This window comes from Xenia sp. Carnegie-2017, unplaced genomic scaffold (assembly GCF_021976095.1).
Source record: "Xenia sp. Carnegie-2017 unplaced genomic scaffold, XeniaSp_v1 HiC_scaffold_1, whole genome shotgun sequence".
Classification (NCBI taxonomy): domain Eukaryota; kingdom Metazoa; phylum Cnidaria; class Anthozoa; order Malacalcyonacea; family Xeniidae; genus Xenia; species Xenia sp. Carnegie-2017.
Genome location: NW_025813402.1, coordinates 5,125,612 through 5,147,299, shown reverse-complemented (window position 1 = coordinate 5,147,299; position 21,688 = coordinate 5,125,612). Strand labels below are relative to the sequence as shown.

General features: G+C 33.0%; 2 protein-coding genes across 2 annotated transcripts; both read right to left on the bottom strand.

Annotated features, from left to right (window-relative positions):
- Positions 1-41: 41 nt before the first annotated feature.
- On the bottom strand, positions 42-4,018 carry LOC124440261 (phosphatidylinositol 3-kinase regulatory subunit alpha-like). The gene is made up of 10 exons (XM_046990623.1): positions 3,848-4,018; positions 3,606-3,686; positions 3,155-3,354; positions 2,956-3,072; positions 2,755-2,871; positions 2,413-2,589; positions 2,238-2,303; positions 1,748-1,828; positions 1,486-1,581; positions 42-827 (listed from the first exon to the last, which is right to left on the bottom strand). Exons 6-10 carry the CDS (start codon positions 2,469-2,471, stop codon positions 611-613), a joined length of 519 nt encoding a protein of 172 aa, XP_046846579.1. The 5' UTR covers positions 2,472-2,589; positions 2,755-2,871; positions 2,956-3,072; positions 3,155-3,354; positions 3,606-3,686; positions 3,848-4,018; the 3' UTR covers positions 42-610.
- A 1,714-nt stretch (positions 4,019-5,732) lies between these two features.
- Positions 5,733-21,620, bottom strand: LOC124440213 (phosphatidylinositol 3-kinase regulatory subunit alpha-like). The gene is made up of 23 exons (XM_046990542.1): positions 21,255-21,620; positions 20,156-20,233; positions 20,037-20,084; positions 19,493-19,599; positions 19,196-19,408; positions 19,084-19,126; positions 17,502-17,612; positions 16,524-16,607; positions 16,247-16,411; positions 15,743-15,880; positions 15,432-15,531; positions 14,931-15,014; positions 14,589-14,710; positions 14,141-14,222; positions 13,596-13,676; positions 12,342-12,528; positions 11,703-11,819; positions 11,502-11,620; positions 11,023-11,199; positions 10,850-10,915; positions 9,363-9,443; positions 9,053-9,148; positions 5,733-6,538 (listed from the first exon to the last, which is right to left on the bottom strand). Exons 1-23 carry the CDS (start codon positions 21,445-21,447, stop codon positions 6,328-6,330), a joined length of 2,703 nt encoding a protein of 900 aa, XP_046846498.1. The 5' UTR covers positions 21,448-21,620; the 3' UTR covers positions 5,733-6,327.
- Between the last annotated feature and the right edge of the window lie 68 nt (positions 21,621-21,688).

The window sequence follows — 21,688 nt, the reverse complement described above, 5'->3', positions numbered from 1 at the left end:
ATAAAATGCAAACTATTCAGTAAGAAACTAACAAATTCACGTCCATTTTACAATGCAATCAATTTAAATGCATTATTTATTAATTTTGTGCATTTGACTCTACAAATTTTTATTTCACGTAGACAGACGATAACTGTTTGTGATGACTCGACACCCAAGTGACCCAATTCAATGGTTAATATTCGGTGTGTTGGTGCGCAAGGCCTAAGGTGGAGTTGCATAAAATGCAAACTATTCAATAAGAAACTAACAAATTCACGTCCATTTTACAATGCAATCAATTCAAATGCATTATTTATTAATTTTGTGCATTTGACTCTACAAATTTTTTTTCACGTAGACAGACGATAACTGTTTGTGATGACTCGACACCCAAGTGACCCAAGTCCATGGTTAATATTCAGTGTGTTGGTGATCATGTGATGGTGGTGACGAAAACATTGAATATATGAAATTGTTTTAGTGTGGGCATGTCGACTTTGACGTATGGGGGAGGGGGTGTGACATTTTTGATTTATTCAAAAATTTGTGAGCCTAGAATAGACGAAATTCTTGTTCAATAGGATAATGATTCTGCGTGAGGAATTCGACTAAAACATTTCTCCAAAAATTATGGTGTAGATCCTATGCAAGGAAGTAAATCCAGCTTCACCAAACGCACTGGCATACGTAAAGTAGTTGCGACACTACTTTTATGCATTTGTAACAATACTCGATGGTAATATTCGACAAAACTCTGTAATGTCGGATGGTTTTTGAATCCCTCAGCAAAACCAAATCCCTCGGGGCCTTCTTCAACACAAAAATGTTGAATTTGTCCGTCAAACCTGAAAAACAAGAACTTACTTTTCTCAATATATAAAATAAGTCTGTCACAGTCTCAGATAGAAGTTGAATTTATCAATAACTGATTGTGGATTCTTCCTTTAAAAAATCAAACAATAATTTTATTGAAATAAGTTGTTCAACCAATACAACGAAAGCGCATCGAAGTATTAAAAGTCAACGTATTGACAAAGTTTCTTTACGATACTCAACCATTTTTTGTTTTTTGTATGAAATTCGTAAGATATGCTAAAATACTTCTGCAAAATTTCGCTTGCGTTCGTACAAGGAGACCGAAAAGGAAATTAAACATTAGTGTTTAAGAAAATGACAAATATTGTAGGTAAATTTCTGATATTTCGGTTTTCATTTCCTAGTACTTCGCAAATATTCTTTGAGAAGTTTTGTCTCATTAAACTAGCACACAAATGTAAAAATATCAACTCTTTCTTTTAAGCGCATCGGTCTCCTTTGCTTTAGTATTTGATAAACGACTGTACGCATTGCCTACCTACTTTTAGCTATTGATTTTATCACAGTTAATATTTTTGAAGGCAGAACTTGCACTCAGATCATCATGGACAAAAAAATAGATATTTTTAACGTTTTGCATTGAGAAAAAAGCAATTTATCAAATTTCATTTTTCAGAGAATACTTACATAATGGAGACAGCTTTCATTCCACGATTTCTCGTACTTTCCCGCACAAGGAAAGTGCCATCGGGAGTATTTTCTAAGTAATTTTTGATAGTTTCCCTGCAAAAATTAACATGTTCCAAAGTGAACATTTTTCAGTACGAAATATGCGGAAATGAATATGTTTTAAAGTCAACATATTTCACTACAAAATATGCGGAAGTGAACAAATTTCAAAGTCAACATATATGATAACGAAATCATTTTTTCTATATAAAACACAAACCTGTCCAATTCACCAAATAACCAATACTCGGGAGAAAGATCTACGGACTCTTCCTCATCCGTCAATGGGAATTCATAAAGCCTTAAAACAATTAAAATATTAATTCTATGCTAAATATAATTACACACACACACAATACATACAAATATTATCATGCAATATCATTGTCACATAGATATAAATATTTAGTCATACAATCATACAATCAAACATACATGTACATATGCTTGTATAATTGTACTTAATTGTAATATGTACGTGTTATATTGTTGACTTAAAATAACATTACCTAAGTCATGTAAACACAGTCAAGCATAAAGTCATTTTGTATTGTAGTAAATCTCTGCGTAAAAACAAACACCGTTTACAGTTTCATGCGGTAGACGAGTGTTAATAAATAAAAAATTCAACATTTATTTACTGCATGTAAAAGTAAATATTGTATGTTGAAGTTGCAAATGGATGTAAGCTACATAAGTAAATTACGTACGCAAAATCTGTTATTCCAGCGAGAATTTCTATTTCCTCTGGTTTCATATTCCTTTCTTCCAGGAATCTATCGTAGAAAAATAAAAACTCAATAAATAACATCCACGGTTACAATAAGGAAATTTTTTACATGGTCACAAAGTATTGAGTATTTTACTAATGGTTCAGTCACTTACAACATGTATTTTTCCCTTTTAAGTTCGAGTTTCCAAAGATCAGGCTTTAGCATGTTCATCTCTGCTTCACAGGTTCGTCTCTTTTCAGATAAATTCGAATATTTTTGTTCTAAAGACTCTAACTCGCTTTTTTGCTTTGCGCATCTACTTTCAACAAGACTGTAGTTTAAATCCAAACTGTAAACGAAATTATAAATGGTTAGTAAAACGAGTACAATTGGTATAGTTAACATATTTAAAAGGCGCTAAGCAGCATAAGCCTAACTATAACACAACATAAATAAAGTTTGAAAATATCAAATGCAGCATATGGTATGCATTTTATGTAGAGTAAACGTTAACCTTTCACGTTCGCTGCGACGAGCTTCATTCTTGAAATTGACAAAAATTTTTTTGTTCTTCCACTAAGTTTATCAATTCCTGCTGAGCCGCTATAGCTTCCTCTATGGCCGTCAACTCCTGAAAAAAGTAGACAAAACGTGAAAAGGCGATAAAAAGAAATGAAAAGACAAAACGAGAATCGAAAGTTTTATTTAAAATTACCAGCTCATAATTAAAGCATTTATCTGATAGCTCATCATATCGACAAGATTTTTTGTTGAATTTTGCACCAATATCTTTAAGTTTTTTTACTGCATCTTTAACTTTGGTAACACCAGCCTAAAATGATGTGCAGAATAATGGCAGTTCTTTATATACACCTGTTTAAGTCGTATACCAATGCATTGTAGGTCATTGTCACCTGAGGTAGATCCTCGCATACAGGATCTTTTAACACGATATCCGGATATTGGTTGTATTCGTCTAGTGAGAGTGTACGATACTTGACAGGAGATTGGCTTTGTTCGTTAAGCGAGCGTGAACGATACTTGCGAAGTTTAGGAACTGAATCAATGTTGCGTGGTTTATCCATGCTTACGTTCGATGCGAATTTCAGTTTTCCTGTGTTTTTATATACAAAATAATAGGACTTCTACAGTAAAGGATTATAAAGCCATCAACAACATATATTTTTTAAAATTATTACTCATAGACTTTACACAAATTTTCTTCGAACTGAAATTAATGTGTTATGAATGACACGGCGCTAGACATTTTCATTCTCTATCGAACACTTAAATCCGTTAGAGGATAATTTTGTGGAGAAAAAAACCCCATCTGTTTTCAAAGTAACAATGTCATAAAAATCTTACCAAACAATCAAAGTACAGCCATTATGTCGTCCAATGTCGCGAACAAGGAAATTGTCGTCACAACAGCCAGCCAATTTATCGCTATAATATAAACACGAATCTTGTAAATATCTGAAATTCCAGTAAAACATAGAGGAAAATTTTATACTATTCAACGGATGCTATTACTTATTTGAAAATAAGAATTTTTACAATTAGCTTCGTTTTCATTGGATTTGCTGAATGATAGAAAGACCTATAACCTCAGTTTCCAGCTTTCCATGTTGTTCTACATGCACATGTCGTAAATGTTTTGAAAGTCTCGTAACGAGAGAGTCTTGGTATAGAACATTTGCGACAGTGTATCACATGAGAATTGATCTAAATGCGAAGATATGTGAAGTCTAGCATTGTTCTCGTCAAACGAGCCATCGTAAAGTATGACAACATATAATGCAACACGAATGTTGAATAAAGACTTTCGAATGTTTGTTTAAGTTATGCAACAATGTCAAAAATTTATAAATAAGTACATGCAAAGTCAGTCAGACGTTTTATTTCTGCAACGAATTTCTTCAAGGCAATGATAAGTAATATAAGAAAGATTCAAAAACATAAATACATCTTTAAGTGCCCATCTCATCGAGTCGATCTAAATCTCGTTTCAACAGGTTAAAAAATCAACATTTTCAACAGTCTCTAAAACCCCTCAGCACTACAATGTAGAGTTTCACATTTTTGAAATTAGCTATTTATAGTTCAAATCAAATTATCTCTCTTTTTCCAATTAAATCACGATTCAAAATTTCAATATTAAACAAATTGATGTTGCGTTGATGTTAAAGAATCATTGTGAACAAGTAAATAGATATTTATAACGTATTTAAACAGGAATATTAAAAACATTGCACTATATACCTTGTGGCCTTGTTGCTTGCCTCACTGCTATCCTTTTTGAGTTATTGTGATTCAAATTTATGATTACTGAAGTAGAAAAAATCAATGTGAGTGCATTTAATGTATATTTTACTCATCAGGTGGGAGGATGATCGTGCTGAAAAAAATATTTTCAAGGGGCTCGGTCGAGGGACACTTTTGAGGCCGAGTGAAAATATTTTTTGTACGGACATATGTAAACGGTAAAATTATTTATTTTCATTGAAACTATTCAAAAAAATTTCAATGAGTTGTTAAGAAAAAAGAATACAACATGTCATAGAAGGATGCGAAAGTTGGAAGGAACCAAAACCAGTGTTAATGACCATCAAGACATGAAGATGTGATAGCTAACATCTTACTCTAAGTCTTTCTATTACATACTGTGCATTAAATACAAAGGTATAAAGCGTTAAAATGGAAAATAAACAATACTAATCTTTGAATGAACATCAAAGTAACTCATTTGCATGAACTACATTAAAAAGCAGCTATAAGGAAAACTTTTTAATTGTTCTTTCAGCTAAGTCATGGAAATCTTCATTTATAAAAACACAATGAACAATCAATTTACATCAAGATGCCAAAAACGTGCTTCCGTCATATAAATTGTACTTTCACAAATTGTGCTAGTACACAATAACAAGAAAAAATCGATTATAAAGAAAAAACATATATATTATGCTTGCGCATAAAAGTACATCAACACCACAGTTACACCAGATAAGGTTTTTGGAGCGATCTTGTCATTATTTATCCAGTCTTTCCCATTGCTGTTTTTCTGTGCTAATCATGTGTGACTGTTCTGAAGTCGTCTCGGATATCCGGAGAAATTTCAACCTTAAAGGTAGCTATGGTGAATCCACTTTCTCCTTTTTTCATAGATTTTACAACTCAAATTTTGTTTGAATAAAGGATGAATTTATAGTGGATGTCAGAGCGCAGTAAGGGTGCAAATTTCCCGTCGAAATATCAATATACCATGAAAATAGCAAAAAAGCAATTGTGGTTTGTGTTAAAGGAGCGCACATCCAACGAAACTCCCAACTATAGTCTAAAAGCAACAGAATTTAACAAAAATGTCTCACAAAGCATAGCGACCATAACGGATCATTTACAAAGTAGCCAAAGCATTTATTACAAAATCATCTTGAGTTCATCTTTAGTTTAAATAACGCAGAAAATTGTTAAAATTAATTAAAGCAAAGTAAATATTGTCGTAAAAAAATTTATTTCATCGAAAGAATTATTAATGGTGCTGTGTCATAAAAATATCTACAACTTCAAACAGATCTACATTTTAAGTACCAAACTACCTTAGTTCAAAATAAACACTATACACATATTAGCTCTACGACTGTCATATTTCCATTTATAGACAATTTTTAACATCTTCAGCATTTAGCAGTCGATTTATAAATGTGAAAAAATATCACCGTTGAGACAATGGCTGGAATTCCAATGAGTAGCGTTTTCAAACACACGTAGCATTTGGAATTTTTTTGCACTATCAAAATGACTGAATTATGTACGTATTAAAAGAATATTAATTTATTTTCTGCGTGTATTGGCTTTGTCAAAAAGTACGAACAATGGATGTACAGCAACAAACATTTAAATCGCTAACACTATGCAAGTGTGAGAACGTTAAATATAGACTACAATTGTAAATCAAGCTAAAAATTCTGTTCCACAAAACAATACGATGCATGAAATCCAAACTTTACCTTAGAATGGATAATTATTCAAACCTAGCTTAAGAATTCGATGGAATTCCACCTCTAAAATATTTCTTTATTTGTTATGGTTAAAATCTTCTCCAAGCTGGTATCTTATTCTTTACCCAACGTACTGGCATACGTAAAGTAGTCGCAAGGCCACTGTTATGCATTTGTAACGATACTCGATGGTAATATTCGACTAAGCTCTGTAGTGTCGGATGGGTATTAAAACCCTCAGCAAAACCAAATCCCTCGGGGCCTTCTTCAATACAAAAATGTTTAATTTGTCCGTCAAACCTAAAAACGCAACAAAAATACATTTCGAGGCGACAAACATTAAACTAGTCTGCTACATATCCATCAAACTATAAGCGATCAGTTCGTTAAATCTGCTGCATTTGTCTGCTCTCCTGCACACGTGTCAAAATTACAAGATAAAATTACAAAATTCGGACAGTCAAACGGTCTGACATAGTATTGTATAGGTAGAATAGTGGCAATGAATTGAAAAAAGATGCTCTTGGGGCATTTGCAAATCTGATTTTTGAAATCCAGAACGACTAATTATAAAGGCAGAAGGTGTAAGAGTAAATAAAAACCATTTTCCGTGGTTATGACATGCAAAATGCAGATACAAAGTTATAGAGAAAAATAAAAACATTTCTAACGTTGGCGCGAATATTACGAGCGCCGTAACAAAGTGTTGATGAGTTTGATATGCATTTGTCAAAACAAGCTTAAGAAGGCAAAGAGCATGCCAAAAATACATGATTGAAAGCTTGCTCAGCGCATCTACAAGCACAAGTTTCAGAGCTCGCTCTGTCACAAATTAATTGAGAATTAATCTGAGCATGCGTAGTCAACTCCACCAACTCTCCAACTTCATGGTCATGGCAACGACCAACTGGATGTACTAGTGACGATTATGGAGTAAATAGCTCCCTCTGTCACAAATTTTCAGATAAATTACCTGCGCATGCGCAGTCCACTCGACTAATTGTTCATAGTCATGGCAGTCTAACTATATGTACTTGCTCTACATTTGTGGCAATTAACTCACTTAGTCGCAAATTAACAAAGAAATCATCTGGGAATGCGTAGTAGTGACTTTAATAATACCACAACTTTCGTAAGCCTTTGAATTTATATATATATATACATAAAAGATAAAAGTTTCTTCGGATTTTAAATGATTTTTATTGAGCTTTCGACTCGTTGCTTCGAGCCTTCATCAGAATGAGGATATTTATTTACACGTGCTTTTAGCTTGGAGACGTTTAGAGCGTCTAATTAGATAAGTGGGTGGATTAATGTGATTGGATGGGGTGAAATGCGTTGCCATGGGTTTTGGTGTATTGTTAATATGATTGGTGTTAATAATATTAGAGTGTAGTGTTTTAGTTTTGGTGTTGTTTGTAGTTTTTTTGTCCTTTTTCTTTAGTTGTGAGTATATGATGGGTATGTCGATATGTCTGTTTATTGTGTCGTTGTCTTTACTTTTATCTTTTATGTATTCAATGCCTGGATTACAAATTTTCAAACTTATATATATAAAGCTAAAACTTCATAGAGTAGATGTCAACTAGCAGTGGAAGCTGGGTGCAAAGCCTCTCGCAGGTGATCTCGGGGTCTGATGGGTAGAAGCTTGCTACGTATCGGCATCCCCAAGTAGGATAGTGTGGAGGGGCCGAAAACTACCGGAACGTTAACATGCGGCGTTCTGGTGCCTTGCGCTTAAGAAGGTATCGTGAAGCATGGACAGAAAACGGGGTTTTTTGCTTTTGAATTTTATCTTTTTGTTTACAAAAGTTCTTCTCATAAAATAAATAATCCAAGCAATGTTTTCATTAACTTCTTCTGACACTGCCTTTCTCTGACACTAATGATTTAAGTTGTTTTAAACATGTTTTTTATTACAATATTTATATACAATTTTTACTGGTTTATATCTTTCTGATTTAAATCTCTCATTTACTTATCCATGGGCTTCATGGCAAATAAGGATTATCTTGTTCCCTTAATTAATATGCGACGCTCTAGTGCTAAACTATCTAGTGCTAAACTATAGCTAAACATTTAAATTTACAGCTATAGTTTAAAATTCCACATTTACGTATAGAACTTGTAAATGAATGGGAAAAACTAGTTTAGGGAGATTTCATCCATCAATATTATTAATTGTGATTAGTGATTATAAGACAACGAAAGCAACATGTAATAAAAATAATAGTTCAAAAAATTGTTTGGCTTGCTTTTTTGCGCTTTATGCAGCTGAAATCCGTCCTGGATATTCCTAAGTCACGCCGTAAAGGCCCGTAACAGTCCTTACAAAAAAGTCATTAGCGCAATAACATGCCAGTATTTAAGCTTTCCTTCGATTGTTATGCTTTTTTCTAACCCAAAAATGGTTAATACTTACTGTTGTGCCTTCTACCTTTATAATAATCGTTCTGAATAACGAGAATCAGATTCACAAATCCCCCCAAACTCAAAAGCATCTCCTAACCATTTTATTGTCACTATTCTACGTAAACAATACTACAATTTGTCCTAATTTTGTAATTTTCTTTCGTATTTTTGACAGGTGTGTCTTCCGTCGGAAAGGCGGATTGGCTAGAAACATGTACGCAAGCGTTCCTATTTTTCACATTTGACTGCTACATCACAATCAATAATCATAATTCAAAACTTTGAACGCGAAACGTACACTCAGATCATTATGGACACATAGAGCCAGACAAGTTTTAATTTTCTTACAACTAGAAAAAAAGCAACTTATTACGTAAATTTCATTTTTCAAAGAATACTTACATAATGGAGACAGCTTTCATTCCACGATTTCTCGAACTTTCACGCACAAGGAAAGTGCCATCGGGAGTATTTTCTAAGTAATTTTTGATAGTTTCCCTGCAAAAAAGTGAACATGTTCCAAATTAAACATTTTTCACTACGAAATATGCAGAAATGAACATATTCCCCATGCAGTGAACATTTATGACAACCAAATATGCGGAAGAAACATGTTTCAAAGTCAACACATTTCTACGAAATAAGCTGAAATGAGCGCGTTTGAAAGTCAACATGCATAACGAAAATATTTTTCACATATAAAAACACAAACCTGTCCAATTCCCCAAATAGCCAATACTCAGGAGAAAGATCTACCAACATTTCCTCATCCGTCATTGGGAATTCATAAAGCCTTATAAACAATTATACATTACATAAAATATAAATGCATTTGATATATTTTGTTATTTAAACTAAGACTATGTTAAAAAAAATATATAGTTAATATTCCATACACTTTTGCCCCTCATTAAACAAAGTTCGACTTAAGTCAGCACAAGGTTACACTTTCAAGAACGCAAATAAGAATTTGAACGAAGCCGTACGCGAAAACGATAAGCGTGAAAGTATATTCAATAGCAGCGACTAAACCAATAATGCAAAAAAGATAAAAGTCGTTAATCAAATACGAAATTCCATTAGAACATGCAAAAATGATGAAAGTAATGTCATACGAAAACTTAGAACTGATATTTAGAGAACAACAAATCTTCATTAAAAACAAACATTTACTTTCCATTTGGAAGCAATACTTTGTCAACACAAATATCTGGCAGAACTATGCACGCAATAAAACATTTTTTTGGGAACAGTTCTCACGGCATGAAATGTTTCCCCGTTGAAGAACAGAATTTAACCGTTTATGTTCTCCCTCTAGCAAGGTCTCGTCGTACGTATGTTTGCATATGCCTGAACCAAGCTGCGAATTTGGAAATGGAGATTGATCCTATATTTCGTTCAATAGCAGCAAGAAGCAGTAATTTTCTGCATTCACTAAGAGGAAGGTTGGCAATTCTGGCAGCGTTTTTGTCGCAAAACCGTTCTTGCGTTGCTGCACAATTTTTGTAAACGATTTGTTGAAGACATGTAGTCATCGCTTCTGCATCAACTGGAACATTACGGCGTTCTCCAAATGGCTTATTTTCAATCTTTCTTTCTTGCACATATCTGAGTATAACACGTCTGGGAGTTGAGCGATATATTCCTCACATGTTTTAGCCAACGTAATTTAGTCCTGATCTCGTTGTTCAAACGCTCTGACCAACCGCTTATTGTCCTCTTCAGCGATTCTAGTTCTTTTGCGTTTGGCCATTCTTGCGTATTGTACTGGTATATTCGTTTTTATGACTTACGAATGTTCTCTACATGAACGTTCTAGGCGGTCACATGAACGCCTGTATCATTTTTGAATGTTCGATGTATTCTTAATGAATTTTCAACGTTGACAAACGACAAAAGTGCATAGTCATCTAATTGTTGTGCTGAATACGGTTATACGGTTATTGTTTTCTCCTACTCTTTCATTGACTATCTCATTTGTATTTTTGAAAGTGTAACCTTGTGCCAACGAAATTCAAACTTTGTTTAATTAGAGGCAGTTGCAGAAAATTTCTACTTAAGAATAAACACCGTTAACAGTTTCATGCGGTAGACGAGTGTTAAAAAATAAAAAATTCAACATTTATTTACTGCATGTAAAATTAAATATTGTATGTTGAAGTTGCACATACATGTAAGCTACATAAGTAAATTACGTACGCAAAATCTGTTATTCCAGCAAGAATTTCTATTTCCTCTGGTTTCATATTCCTTTCTTCCAGGAATCTATCGTAGAAAAATAAAAACTCAATAAATAACATCCACGGTTACAATAAGGAAATTTTACATGGTCACAAAGTATTGAGTATTTTACTAATGGTTCAATCACTTACAACATGTATTTTTCCTTTTTATGTTGGAGTTCCCAAAGATCAGGCTTTAGCATGTTCATCTCTGCTTCACAGGTTCGTCTCTTTTCAGATATATTCAAATATTCTGTTTCTAAAGACTCTAACCCGCTTTTTTGCTCTGTATATCTGTTTTCGACAAGACTGTAGTTTAAATCCAAACTGTAAACGAAATTACATCGTTCATTTCACGAGAAGATTTTGCATTTAACATATTCACATAATAAAGGTGTCTATGTAAGTATGGATTAAAATTGGAGATATATGGATTAAAATTGGAGATATATGGATTAAAATTGAAAATATATGGATTAAAATTGGAGATTATGGATTAAAATTGGAGATATATGGATTAAAATTGGAGATAAATGGATTAAAATTGGAGATATATGGAGTAAGAAAGCGTTAACACAGAGCCGTTTAAGATGGTTATGATTTATGGTTTATGTAGTAAACGTTTATACCTTGCACGTTCGCTACTGGGAGACTCATTCTTAAAATTGACAAAAATATTTTTTTGTTCTTCCAGAAAGTTTATCAATTCCTGCTGAGCCGCTATAGCTTCCTCTATAGCTGTCAATTCCTGAAAAAGGTAGACAAAACGTGACAAGGCCATAAAACAATCAGAAAAACAAAGAATGACAATCGAAAGTTATTAAAATTACCTGCTCATACATAAAACATTTGTCCGATAGCTCTTCATGTAGACAAGATTTTTCGTTGAATTTTGCACCAATATCTTTAAGTTTTTTTGCTGCGTCTTTAACTTTGGTAACATCAGCCTAAAATGTTGTATAGAAGAATGGCAGTTCTTTAAAAAAATTTGCAGATGCGTCATACAATAGAGTGCGAACGTAGATAACTATAACAAAGGAACGCGAGAGAAAAAATTACATACGTAGAAATGTTTTAAAAAAACAAAATCTTTAAATATGAATTTTAAATTTGATTGCTTCGATGACTAATCATTACACACATAGACGGAAACTGCTTCAATATTCATAGAACATTTCTTGTTCCACTGCGCATGTCTAAAACAACATCTACTATCAACTAGTTCTATTGCATTTCTTCATCATATCTACAATCTTCCTACCTCCAATGCACATCTATATTCAATATGAAGTATCTACCATTTTTTCCGTCTCTCTACAACAAATCGTTTGCTCGCGTTAATTACCATGAGCTAAACTCTCGTTTGACAAAAACGACAGCGGAAAAGTCACACAAGAAAGTGCTTTATTTCTATAACAATGCAACGAAAATCATAAATCAAAATCCAGTGTTTTGATGGTGATCGTTACCTGAGGTAGATCCTCGCGACATACAGGGTATTTTAACATAACATCCAGGTATTGGCTGTATTCGTTTAATGAGCGTGTACGATAATACTCAATAAGCTCAGGAACAGAGTCAAATTCATGTGGTCTAGCAAATCCATATTTTCCATCCTCATAATAGATACGAATTTGTTTAGTTTCTCTGTCTTTCCTATACAAAATGGTAGCACTTTTACAATAAAGCCAATGTACTAAATCTACAAAGGGTAAAAATTTCTTTCTTCAACAGCAGAGCAAAACAACAAAAAATTCTGCGTGGACTTTGGTTATGAATACTATGAAAATATTGACATTTTGTTGGCACTTGACAAGCACGTGCACTTTACTGACCTTAAAACTGGTTATTCCAGTTTATTATTGGTTGTAGTGGTTTAACTGGTTATACCAGTTTATACTGGTGATACCATTCATACACACGTCCCCGTTTTTGTTTCACATTTATCTAGCAAATACTAGCTCCTCAGAAAATTCTCATTATATGCAGTTGTTTTTTTAAAATTTTTTCTGTCGAACTATTCGAATTCAACCACGCATTTAAAAAAAGCAACAACGATAAAACTATGCTCTCCAAGTGTGTTTCGTTGTAGCTTACATGAATAATTTGATTTGCTAATTTGAAGTTGACTTTCAACATCTATCATTTAAGATTCTACAATTTAACTCTTTCCATGAATATGATGATATAGTTTACTCGAAATACGAGGTAACGGCTTCAATTAAATATAAATTATATAATGGTGAATTATACAATTAATATACCTACATTGCAACTGTGTATGAATACCAAATAATGTTTAACTGCTGGCCTGTACTACCTAATGCAGCAACAATTCAATTAATGCAATAAGAATTGATTTTGCTCTGTCATCTGTGATACGCAATTATACCAATTGTAAAATTGAAGGACTTTGATTAGACTATTCTTTACTAAAGTTCAGCTAACTTGAAATGTTATAAGTACGTGTCAACTATATTTTCTGAGAAACGAAAAAATTGTGATTAATCAAAAAAAAAATTTCGACAATCCCATTGGTCCGGTTTCCATTTCCTAATGTCTTTATATAAATTTTCTTACCCACAAATTGAATCAGATGAAATGAATTACACGGCGTAAGATATTTTCATTCTCTATTAAACACTTAAATCCGTTAGAGGATAATTTTGTAAGGAAAAAGAACCATCTATTTTTAAAGAAATATTGTCACAAAAAAATCTTACCGAACAATCAAAGTGTAGCCGTCATGCCGTCTACTGTCGCGAACAAGAAAGCTGCCGTCACAACAACCAGCCAATTTATCGCTATAATAAACACATGAATCTTCTACAATATCTCAAATTCCACTGAAGTAAGAATGAAGGTACTATAATATTTAATGAATGTCATTAATTATTACATAATTGAAATTCCCCCTTTTTCATTGGAATTAATGAATGATGGAAAAGCTTAACCCCAGTTTCCATATGACCGTTAACCAACTTGTAAATACTCCATTGTTAACACCGTTCGTCACCAGTCCACATAAACCTCCCTCCAACATGCTTAAATATTTTTAATAGTCGTTGAAAACGCAATAGCGTTTTCTAAAGCAGTTGTAGGGTTACAAATTTAAAATAAACCACTTGTTGTTCGAATCAAATTATCTCCCGTTTTCCAATGAAATCTTTAGTTTAAATTTCAATATAAAACAATTTGGTGGCGCGCGGGGGGGGGATAGTAAAGATAAATGACACATATCAAAGAAATATTAAAAAGAAAACAATACTTTGCGTGGGCCTTTGGCCAGTACCAGGCCTCTTCACTTAATGATCCAAAAACTTTTTTCGTCTGGTTAGGACGGGGTGGAACTAAATAAAATGATTAAATTTTCTTGAATACTGAAAGAAGTCAAATGGAAGCACATCTAGTTTTATTATTCATTGTCATAAAAGAAAAAAAGTCAACAAATATGTCAGCAATAATGAAAAATCCTCGATTATTGATTGAAAACCACCCTGCGTAGTTATTAAAGGTAAGAGAAAAGATCATTAAAGAGGTTATGGTTGATTAATTATTCAAGCAAATGGTTAAAACAAAAACAACATAGGAAAGAAAATCGAAAGCAACCAGTGTGTTTATTAAGCGCCCAGGGCGTTTATTAGATCATTTACGGTAAGTGCTTTAATTACTCTTCATTGAAAAGAAACTTATCAACACTAATCAACATCACTCACCAGGAGGTAAAACACCATTTTCTTCATCCTCCTCTTCTTCGTCGACATCTTCTTGCTTTCTTGTTAACGCTAACAGCAACTGTACAACCTTCGTATGAGTATCCAAATTACTTGCTAATAATCTGATAAATTAAGAAAATTGGGGCGGTTTTTATGTATTCTTCAGACATTGAGTTAGGGTGGTCAAGCTAGTACAAGTCATAGATGGACGTAAAATTTGAAAAGATTCCTCTAAAATATTATTCTTCGACAGTTCCACAAGCAAATAACGCAAGTAAAAAAGAGAGGCTACGAAAGGATAGAAAACGATACAAAAGATCATGAAAATTAAAAGCAACTTACGGAAGATATTCTTGTGCTGGTCTAATAATAATTGGTCCGAAAACCTCTCCTATATCTTTTTCTGGTACAGAAGCCGAAACCACCCTATAAAATATTGACGTGTTGTAATACAGTTTAGCATGGACGATCTCACTTTCTCCTTATTCTCGAAAACATACACATCACACTTTTATATCATGAAAACAAAATGAAAAAAAACACTTTAAACTCAAAAGAGTACGGTTATACGGCGACAAATAGTACGGTTGCAAGGCGACAAATCGAGTACGGTTGTAAGGCGACAAATAGTACGGTTACAAGGCGACAAATAGTACGGTTACAAGGCGACAAATATCTGATTATGACCTTGACAATTTGAAACAAAATGAGAGTGTAATGTCTTTTGTTTCAAAAAAGGCCAGTCGCCGCCAACTCATTTTATCCGTACCTGGTTCGAACGTCAACAAACTTCAATAGAAAATGAACTAGAGCCTGAACAAAAAAGTGTAAAAACAAACGAACCTATTTAAATGTAATAAGATTATTTTCAAAATCTCAGCATTTGTTGGTGGTAACGACGCGAACGCAGTTTCCAAGGCCTCATTCACTGTATTAGAGCTTTCTACACCATAAATGAAACAAAACATTAATTACATTTTGGAGATTTTTTGAGCTTTCGTATTTCATTTGTAAAAAACTCAACATCTTTAACAAAAATAGCATCACGTGCATGTCACGTGATGATTTTCGAAGATATCCGTGAACATTGTAAAAAAAATTCAGCTTAAATCAAATGTTTGATCAGAGTATATTTTGATAACGAAAACTGATACCTGCAATATTTATAAAAGTATCGTACATATGCGAAGGTATAATTGAATTGGGTAGTTCATTTAAATATGAAAGTAATACAGCTGATGGACAGAGAGGATCAATCCATTCCTCAGCTTTCATATCCACGTCGTCATCATCTAAAAAGAATTTGAAAAATTCCAACGTTCATAAGAGTTACTTCCACAATCTACTCAAATTTATACAATTTCCATCACAGACAGCCTTCCTTTAGGTACAATTGGGATATTTACCAGTATAAAAGGCCTTATTCAAAGTATAATTGAGACAATTACAAGAAGAGAAGGCCTTCCTTAAAGTATAATTGAGACAATTACCAGTATAGAAGGCCTTCTTTAAAGTATAATTGAGACATTTACCAGTATAGAAGGCCTTCCTTAAAGTATAATTGAGACATTTACCAGTATAGAAGGCCTTCCTTAAGGTATGATTGAGACAATTACTAGTATAGAACGCCTTCCTTAAATCATAATTGAGACAATTACCAGAGTAGAAAGCCTTCCTTAAGGCATATTTCGAAGAGCTATCTGTAGGTTCTGTTTTATAAATTTCCATTGCTATAAAATCCCTGCTTTCTACGGCACCGATGCATTTCTTAAGAAGGACTGGAACAACATTATCTTGAGGAAGGGGGGGGATGTAGAGCGGTTCTACAAAAACAACAATTTTAATGAGAACTAAGAGAAAATACGAAAAAAGGATCAGTTTATAGTAAAAAAATATGTCTTCTTTATCATAAGAATTACATGATTAATTCCTTACTAGTGCTTCCAGTTGTCGGCTTTCCAGGACAAACCCGTAAAACTTTATAGTGCGTGCACTTTCGATGACAAACTAACTCACATTCTTTATAAAATAAAATTCAACATATTTTTAACATATTCAACATATTTTTAAGAATAAAAAACAATAATAAATACATAAACATACAAAAAAAAACATGAAATATGTCTTAAGTTAAAATAGATATACAATGTTTGTAAGAAAGCTTGAGCTGCAAAAAACTCCTAACATTATTTACGTTTATGGATGAAGATCGTCCAGGTTAGTATAGTCCTGAGAAGGACTGTCGGTATTGATGTTGATTGACGTTTCGACAACCTTAGCGGTAGTCATCTTCAGAGTCAAATGAAGTGAAAATGAACTTGACTCTGAAGATGATTACAGCGAAGGTTGTCAAAACGTCAGTCTACATCAACAAATAGTCGTTCTCAGGACTCGACAAACCTGGACGATCTTCATCCACAAACACATCACGATACTTCCGGGTTCAAACTATGCACAATATTATTTATATTATTTTTTACAAAAATCCTTCATGCCAATCAATACAGCTCATACGGAGTCGCAGAAAGTGTTCAACCTTCCTCCGGGTTAGGATTTCATGTTTTGAATATCTTCTTCAAAATGACATAATGCCACTACTGACACGAAACTTGTGTTTTATAAGTTGAAAACTTCAGTATACCCGAGCACATGCCGATCACAGTGATATTGTGTTTTTGTATATGTGATTAAATGGAGTGTTCAACTTTACTAAGACACCATATTCAAGGGGAAACCTTCCTCATGTGTAGTACCCGTGTACATGCGTTGGTTTTTTTCTCAACTCTGAGAGTTTTACAGCGTTTTGTCATGTGAAACGCATGCAACAAGCAGATAAAGCAGAAAACACCAGACTTTACTCACATCAAACTTATTAAGTGCAAAAGATAGTTTAAGAGAAAATGAAATAATTACTTGTACACTGTAATCCTTGTCTTACAAGACCAAACATCAAATGACCGCATTCATGACACCAAGTCATTGTTGTAAACGTTTGCAACACAAATGAATGCGTATCACGTGAGTCTAAAAATTTCAAATAAAGCAGAAAACGTCATAATTTCACGTGAGTCTAAAAATTTCAAATAAAGCAGAAAACGTCATAATTTCACGTGAGTCTAAAAATTTCAAATAAAGCAGAAAACGTCATAATTTCACGTGAGTCTAAAAATTTCAAATAAAGCAGAAAACGTCATAATTTCACGTGAGTCTAAAAATTTCAAATAAAGCAGAAAACGTCATAATTTCACGTGAGTCTAAAAATTTCAAATAAAGCAGAAAACGTCATAATTTCACGCACGCATAAAAATTTCAAATAAAGCAGAAGCTGTATTTACGTAGGATTATAGGTGCACAAAAAACAATTAGTAGAAAAGGGAAGCTTAAGTCTTCTAAAAAAGTCATGTGAAGCAGTGAGGTTTACGTAGCTTAATAAAATACGCATGCGCGCATCTGTCGCCATGTAAATTGTTATGACAACTAGGTACGTACTACAGTAACTACAAAGTGTAGTCATGTAATATATTAATCCTAACACGGTTTTAATATGCACATGAAAAACATGTGACTTGGACGAGATTTGAACTCGCACCTTCGGGATACTAGTCCGCCGCTCCACAGGGATTGGAGGCGAGTCAAAATCTCTTAAAACTGCGTAGTCATGTTAAGCAAATTTTTATTACAACTAAATACCACATCAAGAACTTATGCATGCTGTGTTGCTTTTGTCTGATAGCACTTCTCATTCAACTTCTTTGCAAACTGTTGTTGCCCATTGACCATGATATCCCTCTTCCACATATTTTTATTCATTGTATTCTGGTCCCTCAACTTCAGTTTCCTCAACCTTTACCTGTCTTTCTTATGTCAACTTTTACAACTCTCTATGTCTATCAAATCCTTAGTTATATATTTATTACCTGGCATAGAGTACATTTATTACACAAGTACTCCATCATATCCTTTCTAGTTTATACACGGGCTACCTACTTATTACCTGGCATAGAGTACACAAGTACTCCATCATATCCTTTCTAGTTTATACACGGGCTACCTACTTATTACCTGGCATAGAGTACACAAGTACTCCATCATATCCTTTCTAGTTTATACATGGGCTACCTACTTATGACTTTAAAGCTGAGTAAAGCAAATGATGAGGCCCACTGACAAGTTTCAATTCAGGAGGGTAACATATCTTATTCAACTAGGAAGGCTTGTCACTACCTGTTGGTCAATTTGGTTGCAACCTTTTTGAACTCTTAAGTTTGAAAAATTTTACTAAAAATTTTACTAAAAACATTTTTTTTACAAGATAGTTTTCAAAATTGTCAAAACTGTACCAAAAGTAAAAAATATACAGAATATGATCACACTGACAACATGTTACTGTTGTTAAAGCCATATTTTTGGGCAAAAATGATGTATGTACTTTTTACTCACATAGTTCTACTCATACTCTATGGTAAAGCTTGCTAATACTCAATACAAGTATTACCTTTTACACCTGTTCTCATTCCAGGAGATTTCCTTCTTTTTTTCTAAAGGAAATAAACCTGCTATTAGATGAAAGTTTAGCATAACAATAGTTATAATTACTGAGACCATACACGTTCTGCATTTCCAGTGAGTTCTTTAATGCAAGCCAAAATCATGTTTTGATGAAAATCATCATTTATTCCCAGTTTAATGAGACTATCTTGACTTAAGCCGAGTAATTTCTTTCCATCGATTGAACATTTTTTAAACAAGTGGGCATATTGAAACAGATTGGTTGCTGCCATCCAGACTAAAACATCCTTAATAGACCATTCATCAACATTCTGAAAGTAACAATATCAAAACAAAAAGTTTTTGCTTTATAGAAGTTTGAAACAAATTGAAAATGATAAAAAATTGAAATTTACTTTTGTTAATACATCATATGGATTATCTTCATCATTATAACTGGATTGCTCTCCCGTACATTCAGGACTGTCTTTTGCACAAATTAAGTGATAACATCTGTTGCACTCTAAATAAAATACAACAAACTCCATCTTAACTAACATGTAGGAAATCAATAGAAAGTTGGATTACGTTGCTGAAAATATATTTCAAATTTAAAAAACTTTAGTGCAAATCCTATTCTACATGAGTATTTTAGCCTTAGATATTCATTGAAAACTTCTAACCAACAGCGTTGATAAAAGTACTTTGAATTTAAAATGTGTTTCAATGATTTGTCTTGAGTTTTCCTTGATTCGCTACTAAATATATGTAATGGAACCAGGTGAATTTATATAAGGGCAAAGCTTTTCCTAGAATTTAATGATTTTTCTATTCTGACTTTATATCTGTCCTGTATTAAAACAAGCTCTCATGAATCACACACATTTTTGTAAATTCTATCTACTGAATATTTAGGAAAACCATTAATTATACCAAAAGTGTAGATAATAACAAACTTACTAAGACAAAGATAAAGACTTTTCTCCTCTCCCCAAATATAATCAGAACCTAAGTAAATAATTTTTGAAAAAGAGTAATTTAAAATGCAGCATTTTATACTACATTTTTTAACCACTTACATAGTGCACAGCAAACAGGAGTTATACGAACTATCATTTGGAATTCATGTCCATTGCATACCATTGAGTCAGGATATTCTTAAAAAATAAAAATAAAAAAAATTAGAGATTGTTTTCAGGAAAAATAAAGATATGTTATTAACCTCCGGGAATGGTCAGTGCGGCATGTTGGGAATAAAATTGGTTTGCTTTCTACAAAGTTCACTTTGAGAATAATACTTGCTGACACTATCATTTCAAAACATTTTCCTTTCTCCTTGAACAATTTACATTGCTTTTAAATCGATTTTAAAAATCTAAATTTCACTTTGTAAACAAATATATTGCAAAACACTTTTGGACCACCGTCAAGATGTCGTAAAAAGCTGCACTTTGCTACAGCCAATGAGCTTGCATTAAATCAAAAAATATCACTTCGCATGTATAAGTAAAAGAATAAATCCAGTTATGAATGATCGTTATTGAATTTATATCCATTAGGGATGATCCAATCTCATCATGGGCCAGAATGGTACTCTGGTTTACTTTATTAAATCAAAGTAATCACAATAATCATTAATTAATTGCTCAAAACTCAAAACAGTTTACTAGACTTCTACGTATATTGATATTTCTATGCCAACAGTTAAAATTACTACAAAAGCAACAAACACTATGGCTATTAATGCACACACAAAAACAAATATTTGATTGTATAAAATCCTTCATCATTTACCAAAGGGCTAAATGATGTTAGGCAAATTGGTGTACATGTAAAAGAATACTAAGAGCATTGAATTATCTGAGCATCATCTTAGTAATTTTTAAAATAATTACCATTCATTAGATCAATTATATCTGTGTGCAGGGAGGAAATAGATAATGACATCTTGAAATATGCACAGTCAAAGATTTATAGATAAAATGCGAAAAATATCTTTTATAAATAAGAAATTATAAGAAATGAGATTTTCACTACTGTATATGTTCAAAAACATGACATGTAAATGGTTAGTCAATGAATTTATTCGTAAAATACAATATATTTTGTCTTACAGGTAAACACGGAAGAATCTGAGCACGTTCAAATTTGTAATATTAACGCCAAAGTAGAAATTACCAGGAAGTTCTTTAAGATACGTTCCAGGCAGTAAACCATGCTGTTTTGTCCTCTTGTTTTCACCTTCCACCCAACTTTCAATGTCATAAGGTATTTTAACACAAACAACATCGCCAACCTTCAACTCTATTTCGCCATACTGTTGTGGCTTGAAATTATATAAGGCAGTAAAACATACAAAACCCGAAGCCATCGTTGCATAGAATGTAAAGTAGCATTTACATATTGCTTTGATGCAAACCAAGTTATTATTCAGCTCATTGTTTCTTTTTCGCGAAAGTTCATCGTACTAGAAGTCTAATAGTGTAAAATAAACATTTTGGATGTTCAATACGGAAGCACAAAACCTTTCGGCCATTTTTTACAACTTATTTACTCTTTTCTGTTTCCACTTTGTTTCTCACACTGTAGCTAGCTGAAAATTGTACTATCTC

Excerpts from the sequence above, each read along its gene's own strand:
- LOC124440213 (XM_046990542.1), bottom strand. The coding sequence starts at position 21,447 with ATGGCTTCGGGTTTTGTATGTTTTACTGCCTTATATAATTTCAAGCCA. Across the intron at positions 19,409-19,492 it reads CATATGATGTATTAACAAAA|AATGTTGATGAATGGTCTAT; the intron begins GTAAATTTCAAT and ends TGTTACTTTCAG. Across the intron at positions 16,412-16,523 it reads GCCGACAACTGGAAGCACTA|AACCGCTCTACATCCCCCCC; the intron begins GTAAGGAATTAA and ends TTGTTTTTGTAG.
- LOC124440261 (XM_046990623.1), bottom strand. The coding sequence starts at position 2,471 with ATGAACATGCTAAAGCCTGATCTTTGGAAACTCGAACTTAAAAGGGAA. Across the intron at positions 1,829-2,237 it reads GCTGGAATAACAGATTTTGC|GCTTTATGAATTCCCATTGA; the intron begins GTACGTAATTTA and ends AATTGTTTTAAG. Across the intron at positions 1,582-1,747 it reads TTATTTGGTGAATTGGACAG|GGAAACTATCAAAAATTACT; the intron begins GTTTGTGTTTTA and ends TAATTTTTGCAG.